General features: G+C 47.1%; 1 protein-coding gene across 2 annotated transcripts; it reads right to left on the reverse strand.

The window, feature by feature from the left end:
- Positions 1-133: 133 nt before the first annotated feature.
- On the reverse strand, positions 134-7,643 carry KLHL10 (kelch like family member 10). Of its 2 annotated transcripts, none has more exons than XM_039349955.1 (5): positions 7,216-7,643; positions 5,057-5,546; positions 3,650-4,267; positions 972-1,121; positions 134-771 (listed from the first exon to the last, which is right to left on the reverse strand). In XM_039349955.1, the coding sequence occupies exons 1-5, from the start codon at positions 7,347-7,349 to the stop codon at positions 397-399; spliced, it is 1,767 nt and encodes a 588-aa protein (XP_039205889.1). In that variant the 5' UTR covers positions 7,350-7,643; the 3' UTR covers positions 134-396. The 2 variants fall into 2 exon arrangements, with proteins under 2 accessions (XP_039205889.1, XP_039205888.1); XM_039349954.1 differs by having other exon boundaries at positions 7,162-7,642.
- Positions 7,644-8,193: the final 550 nt, after the last annotated feature.

The raw sequence follows: 8,193 nt of genomic DNA on the forward strand, positions 1-8,193 counted from the left end.
TGATTGGCCCAAAGTCACCCAGTCACCCAGTCAGCTTTCTTAGCTAAGGCAGGACCAGAACTCACCAACTTCTGGTGATTGGCCCAAAGTCACTCAAATGGTTTCATGCATAAGGCAGGACTAGCACTCACAGTCTCCTGGTGATCGGCCAAAAGTTACCCAGGCAGGTTTAATACCTAAAGTGGGACTAGAACTCACAGTTTCCTGGTTTCTAACCCGGTAGCTTAACCAGTAGACCAAACTGGCTCTCTAAATTATCCAACCATGAGAAACGCCGCTTTCACACATCTAATGAGGACTAGCCTCTTGGTTTATCTAGGAAGGAAGAAAAGAGGAGATTTCACTTGTATATCTAGTTCTTGCTTAGAGGGCTTTATTAGTCAAGGAGTGATTTTTTCACACCGGGAGTGTGCTAGTGGAGGACGAATATTTGACCTCGTCTCTCTGGGATGACCCCACGTAGTTGTCCCTCCTGGCAGCGTACTCCCCGACATTGGGCAGGCCCGGGACCACGCAGCAGCTCAGTGCACTGCGGTAGATGCTCATGTCATGGGCATCATACCACTCATCTGTCTTCTCATCGTAACACTCGACGTTGAACGTGGTCGTGAAGCCATTGAAGCCGCCCACCACAAAGAGCAAGTCGTCCACCACTTCGATGCCAAAATTGCTCCGAGGGTTGAACATGGTCGGGATCGTGCGCCAGGTGTTGGCAATGGGGTTGTACGCCTCGGCGCTCCGGAGGCGGTTGGCGCCATCAAAACCGCCGACCTGCAGAAGGCAACAAAAAAGTCAAACCAAGCCTTGGCCCCGTGGCTGATGACGGGTGGATGGAGAAAATCCAAAATGTCACAGCTAGTCCCTAGTCCTGGAGAAAGCTGCCCTGGACCAAGTGAAGGCACGGTTCTAGCAACCATCAACCAGCTGCAGGCTCGCCTGCCATTACCAGCCTAAGAGGACCCCAGCCTTACTGCATAGACGTGTTCTCCATACGCAATCACGCCGATCCCGCTGCGCCTGCTTCGCATGGGAGCAATCAAACTCCATTGATCAACCTTGGCATCGTAGACTTCTGCCGTGAAGAGACACTCGTTCCCATTGAAACCACCGCAAATGTAGACCTTGTGTTTGCAAGAAAAAGATAAAGAAGGAGGTAGGGAGTTAATTATACCCATGCTAGCACTGAGAATGTTGGAAGGGTGTTATTCATATACATCAGGGATCCCCAACCCCTGGTCCATGGAGCACTACCGGTCCGCAGCATGCCAGCAACCGGTCCGCACAAACAAGTAAAGCCCCATCTGCAGGATGCAGGCAGCACACAAAACCACGCACCCTCCGGTCTGCGGAAAAACCTCTCTCCACGTAACTGGTCCCTGGTGCTCAAAAGGTGGGGGACCTCTGATATACATAATGACACTGAAAAGATTGGAAGTCAATGTAAGGTGTAGAACCTAGGGTTTATAATGCAGGTTATCTCTATGCTGTTGGCTTGTTCTACAACATGAACTTGGGCCCACCCTACAACATGGTTAACTCTGGGTATCTCTAATTTCTAATCTCTTAATTTATAGGCGCATCAATGCTTGTTTTAGTGCATAACTCAAATCATGGTTTTCTTCCTTGTCCAGAGTGGAGCAAGGCTCTCTTAAGGCAATGGAAAACCTGTGATGCCTCGAATTCAGTTCCAAACAAAGATGCTTCAGACTTCCCAGGAGTGTGAATTGACCCTTGCCTTCAGCTCTTTAAAGCAACTGCATCTTTTCCCAGGATAGCATAGCTGCTTTAAAGAGCTGCAAGCTGGAGTTTCATTTATTACCCTGACCCGACAAAGCCCAGAGGGTTCAAGTGAGCCCTTCGAATTTTACTTAGACTGAGTTTATTCAGAGCGTTCCTGGTTGTGAGAATGACGTTCCACCTCACTTTCACCTGAATTTGATGTAAAAAGAGAAATCGAACGCGGTTATCGTCAGCTTCTTAAGCACACCTCGGTCCATTTTGTTCCTGCCTTCTTTTCTTTCTCTCTTTCAAAAGAAATTGGTAACGTTCACCCTAATAGCAGCTTTGGGGAAATGTACAAGGATAAGAATTGGGGGGAAAGAAAGGTGGTTTTTGTTTTCTCAGCCAGGAGCCACTGTTGATCTTTAAGTGGCAAAATCAAAAGGGGTACAACCAAAAGGAACGCCATGTAGTTGTCCTGACTTTAAAGACGAATGAAGGTTAAGCGCAATTATGATTTGATTCTCCAGTACAGATATTTCTCGATTTACAACCGTTTCTTTCGCAAGCATTCCAAATTACAATGGGACTGACAAAAGAGCCTTTTACGACAGTTCCTGGCACTTTGCAGCATCCCCACATGGTGGCCTTCCCAGGGTCACTGGATCAAAATTTAGACCCTGGGCAACTGGCTTGTACTTACGATGGTTCAAGCACCCCAGGGCCAAGTATATAGAGCCGAGGTGGCGCAGCAGTTAGAGTGCAGTACTGCAGGCCACTTTAGCTGACTGTGTTCAGCAGGTGAGCAGTTCAAATCTCACCGGCTCAAGGTTGACTCAGCCTTCCATCCTTCCGGGGTAGGTAAAATGAGGACCCAGATTGTTGGGGGCAATGTAAATATATATATATATATATATATACATTGCTTACTGGTGTACACTGCTTAGAGAGTGCTTGCACTTAAAGCGGTATGTAAGTCTCATAAATAAATAAATAAATAAAGTGACTGCCATTTTTGACCTTTCCACCTGATCTCCAATAAGCAATCGAAAGAGAAAGCTGGATTCGCTTAACTAGAACGTGATTCATTTTATAATTGCAGTGATTTAGTTAACAGCCATAGCAAAAAAAAAAAAAAGCAGCAAAATCAGTAGCAAAATCACTTAACCACCACCTTGCTTAACGATGGAAATTCTGCCCCCCCCCCGGTTGTGGCTGTCAATCGAGAACTTCCTGTATTAGAAAGAAACCGAGGGTGTGATGCAAAAACTCTTACGTTTTTATTTTCAGAGAGGGAAATAACAGAATAACAAACTGACAGAGTTGGAAGGGACCTTGGAGGTCTTCTAGTCCAACCCCATGCTCAAGCAGGAAACCATATACCATTTCAGACAAATGGCTGTCCAATCTCTTCTTAAAAACTTCCAGTGTTGGAGCATTCACAGCTTCTGGAGGCAAGTTGTTGCACTGATTAATTGCTCTAACTGTTAGGAAATTCTCTTTAGTTCTAGGTTGCTTCTCTCCTTGATTAGTTTCCATCCGTTGCTTCTTGTCCTACCTTCAGGCACTTTGGAGAATAGCTTAACTCCCTCTTCCTTGTGGCAACCCCTCAGATATTGGAAGGCTGCTATCATGTCTCCACTAATCCTTCTTTTCATTAAACCAGACCTACCCAATTCCAGTAATCGTTCTTTCTATATTTTAGCCTCTAAAACCCTGATCACCTTTGTCGCTCTTCTCTGCACTCCTTCTAGAGAACTCAACATCTTTTTTACATTGTGGTGACCAAAACTGGATGCCGTATTCTAAGTGTGGACTTCTCAAGGCGTGATAAAGTGATATTAACCCTTCCCGTGAAAGATCCAGCACATGAGCGCGCGTAGGCTCTGTCAACTATATTCCCTGCCGAAAAATTCAGCAGTATAATTACCTTTCCGTAGAGCGTCGTGGCACTTGCGTCACTCCTCTGTTCATGCATGGGGGCAATCAGGGTCCACTGGTTGGTCTCGGGCTCATACCTTTCTGCCGTGTTGAGGCGCACATAGCCGTCAAAGCCCCCCATGGCGTAGATGAAGTTGTCAAGGACGGTGACACTGACGTAGCAGCGCCTAGAGTGCATGGGGGCCACCTGGTGCCAGCTCTTTTTGATGGGCTCAAACCGCTTGACGCTGTTGAAATAGTCCACGCTGTCAAACCCGCCAATGATGTAGACATAGCCCTTCAGGTAGGCAGCCCCGTGGTACGCCCGGGGACTCTCCTGCTGGCAAGTCACATTCACCCAACGATCCGCCCGGGCGTCGTACGTCTCGATGGCGTTGGTTGGGCTCCCCCCGCTCCAGCCACCGATGGCAAAGAGGATGGCGTAGGGGAGCCGGGGTCTCGTCAGTGGATTGGTGAAGTCGGAGCTCGAAGGGCCATTCATGTTTAGATCGTACATGGCTTTGAGAGCATCGATCACGATGGGCTTGCACTCCTCGCTGTCCTTCACGTAATCGTGCATTTTGACGTTGTTCATGAAATATTCCGCGTGCATCAAGGCCAGGCGGACCTTCAAAGACAGGAGGAGGGTTGAGAGCGTTGCAAAAGGTTGGGCGGAGGAAGGAAGGTCAAGAAGATAACGGGTCGATGGAGATTCTCAATCATCCGGGAAAAGCTGTCTGGAGGGTGAGTCATGGCAACGGGAACTAACGGAAATAAGTCCCGTTGCCATGGCTCAACTTTCCAACTCAGCTTTGCCTGGATGATTGAGAATCTTTTAAGATGAAGCGATGTGGTGGCGCAGTGGTTAGAAGGCAGTATTGCAGGCTAACTCTGCCCATTGCCAGCAGTTCAATTCTGACTGGCTGAAGGTTAACTCAGCCTTCCATCCTTCCGAGGTGGATAAAATGAGGACCCAAATTGTTGGGGGCAATAAGCTGCTTAGAGAAGGCTGTAAAGCACTGTGAAGCGGTATATACGTGTTATTGCTATCTTCATCAACAAATGGCAACACACTTTGGCAAGGAAACGGGGGGATTGGTACATTCGCGAGGATTGGTACATTCCAAACATTCTCTACCTTATTAACTTGCTCAGATTAATGAAGCTGCTTGGACAAGCAGCAAAAACGTCTCAAACTAACAAAAATAAATTTCCATAGCGGTCAATCTGAGTCCAGGTTGGTATGCAGCTCCCTATTTCTGCCCAGCTGGGTAGACCTTGAAGCGGCGTCTCGAGACAGCTTCTACTTTCATTTCCCCCCCAAGCCTCCCCTTTCCTTCATTCCCCCTCCCCACAGTTCACGGCAGAGCGTGGCTGCGTAGTAGCCAGCATAAGGTAGCAGTTGACAAAGACTCACCTTCGGCAGCAGGACCGCCATGTGCTGTTTGCGGTTGGGGGGTTCGTTGGCGATCCACTTGAGAATGGCTTCAAAGACAGCGTCTTCCTGCTTCACGTTGAGTTCGTCCTTTTCAATGATGTCCTTAAACTCATTGACCGAGAGCTCCAGGAATTCAGTAGACGCTTTTACCATTTCCTCAAAGTTGTGCAGGATGAACATGTAGGCGGCCTGACGTAGCTCCGGGCAGTAGTAATACTCGGTGAATTTGCAGATGCCGATGCAATTCTCCAAGCAGAGCTGAGACTTCATAAAATCGGAGCAGGCCCTGACGATGCCCATCACGTTAAACTGGTCGGCCGCCACCAGGAGCCTCTCCACGTTGTCCACCGTAATGGGCACTGTCCTTGTGTAGGCGTATTCAATAATGAGCTTCATCATATCTGGGGTAATACCAGGAATATTATATATCTTTTTTTCGGAGTTGTTCCAACTACTGGTAAAGAGAGCTCTGAAAGAGAACCGCAACAGTCATGGCGCCGGGCCTCAAAGGGGCAGCGTTGGCTTAATACAGGGGTCTCCCAACTTGATAACTTTTAAGACTTGTGGACTTCAACTCCCAGGATTCCTGGGGAATTCTGGGAATTGAAGTCCACAAATCTTAAAAAGTTACCAAGTTTGGAGACCCTGGGCTTAATGAAATTCTCATGCTCTAAATCAGTGGTTCTCAACCTGTGGGTCGGGACCCCATTTGGGGTCGAATGACCATTTCATGGGGGTCGCCAAACGACGCAGTCTGCCATTTTTCCCCCCCTATTCCTTAGCTGTGCTACTCCCTTTTATTCTATTGGCTTTTGAAAGCCAATCGAATAGACTCTCTTGAATAGAGTCTAATTCTATTGGCTTTCAAAAGCCAATAGGAATTGTCCAGGCTGTCTCTGCCCTGCTGAGCCTGCCAAAAGTCCCATTCTGCAAACGGTGCTGCACCAGTTGAGTAGTCCTCGATTTACGACCAGTTGGGGGTCGCGGCATTAAAAAGGTTGAGAACCACTGCTCTAAATTCTCATTCTTGCTTTTTGTGATTCTATCTTGTGCATTATGGGTTGTTGTTTTTTTTGCACAGCAGTTATTGAACATCCCTTGGTCTACAAGCTGTACACATGTTGAAGAGTTAAAGTCTCCCTTCTTTATTTTAGAATGTCATTTAGACCAAGAAGGCAAATATCCTTTCTTAAAATGCTTTTATCTGGGGGTTTTACTTTAAAGGCTGAGTTATTTCAAAGGAGGGAGGCTAAAGACTTTTCTCCACAGAGACATCCATGGAGATTCTCAATCATCCAGGTCATGGTTGTCCCAAAAGTGAATCCCCCCCCCCAAAAAACCATAATCGGACTTTGTGTGTGTTTTTTTAAAGCATTTTGCTTCTCATCCAAGCTTAGAACTCAAGAAGCTTCTTGGATGAGAAGTGAAACGTTTTCAAAGGAAAAGAAAGAGAAAGAAAGAAAGAAAGAGAAGGAAGGAAGGAAGGAAGGAAGAAAGAGAAAGAAAGCAGGAAGGAAGGGAAAGAAAGGAAGGAAGGAAGGAAGGAAAGAAAGAAAGAAAGAAAGAAAGGAAGGAAGGAAAGAAAGAAAAAAAAAGAAAGAAAAGGCAGGAAGGGAAAGGAAGGAAGGAAGGAAGAAAGAAGGGAAAGAAAGGAAGGAAGGAAAGAAAGAAGAAAGAAAAAGAAAGAATGGAAGGAAAGAAAGAAAGAAAGAAAGAAAGAAAGAAAGAAAGAAAGGAAGGAAGGAAGGAAGGAAGGAAGGAAGGAAGGAAGGAAGGAAGGAAGGAAGGAAGGAAGGAAGGAAGGAAGAAGGAAAGATCCAGTTGCCTTTTAGGGAAAAAAAAGCACCTTTGGGATCTGCACAAAGCTCTTCACATTTTGAATTTCTCACTCCTAGAATTGACCAAAAGGTTTATTTATTATTAAACTTATATGCCACCCGTCTGGCTAGAGGCCACTCCAGGTAGCTACAACCCTTCGGCTGTCCAGGTGAGAGACTCCACCATCCAGTGCTTATGTGCCTGAGGTGTCCCTGGAAAGCCTGCCTGGATGCTTACATCCCTTTCAAGAGACGGGGAGCACTGACCGAAAATAAGAGCTGCAGCTACAGAGAATGTTCTTATGAGCATTGAATTCACACCCGTTGACTTTGATGATGACGTCACAGAGTTTCCCTTCCAGCCGAAGTTCATTGAAGACCGTACAGGCCATCGCGCTCATCTTCCGCTCCATGTGGCGATAGGAGTACCCCGCCGAAGCAGAGGCATCATCCATTTTTTCAAAGTGGGGGAGGCACCGGGAAGAGCTGCCAGGCCTTCCACTTTAACCCTCCTCTTGGAAAAAAAGGGTGTGATTGGTCCAGGGGTTCCAGAACCGCCTCCCATAATGAGGCCCTTGACATGACCAGGTTCTAGAACTCCAGCTGCCCTCGGACGCGAGCAAGCTCATTGCCTTCACATGAGGGAGAGGGTGGTGTTGGCCGTCTAGAGGGCTCCCCAATGTCTATGGAGATTCTCAGTCATCCAGGTCATGGATGGCCTGGAGGCTAAAACGTATCAGGAACGGTTGCAGGAAATGGGCATGGGCTGGTTTAATGAAGAGAAGGACGAGGGGGGACATGATAGCAGTGTTCCGATATCTCAGGGGCTGCCCCAAAGAAGAGGGAGTCAAGCTATTCTCCAAAGCACCTGAAGGCAGGACAAGAAGCAACACATGGAAACTAATCCAGGAGAAGCAACCTGGAACTAGGGAGAAATTTCCTGACAGTGAGAACAATTAACCAGTGGAACAACCTGCCTCCAGAAGCGGTGAATGCTCCAATCCTGGAAGTTTTTAAGAAGAGACTGGACAGCCGTTTGTCTGAAATGGTGTAGGTTGAGCAGGTTGTTGGACTAGAAGACCTCCAAGGTCCCTTCCAACTCTTGATATTCTGTTATGATTGTCCCAAAGGCCCTTTTCCAAAAGGCAACTGGACTTTCTTGGTGTTTTTTTTTTCCTGGAAAACATTTTGCTTCTCATCCAAGAAGCTCCTTCAGTTCTAGAGGGTTCCACTGATTCCAATCAAAAGGAATCATGCTTGGATGGTCAACCTCTCCTTGGAGGAGAAAAGACAGCTGAA

This window comes from Crotalus tigris, unplaced genomic scaffold, assembly GCF_016545835.1.
Source record: "Crotalus tigris isolate CLP2741 ecotype Arizona unplaced genomic scaffold, ASM1654583v1 scf7180000018301.7375997, whole genome shotgun sequence".
NCBI classification, from domain to species: Eukaryota; Metazoa; Chordata; class Lepidosauria; order Squamata; family Viperidae; genus Crotalus; species Crotalus tigris.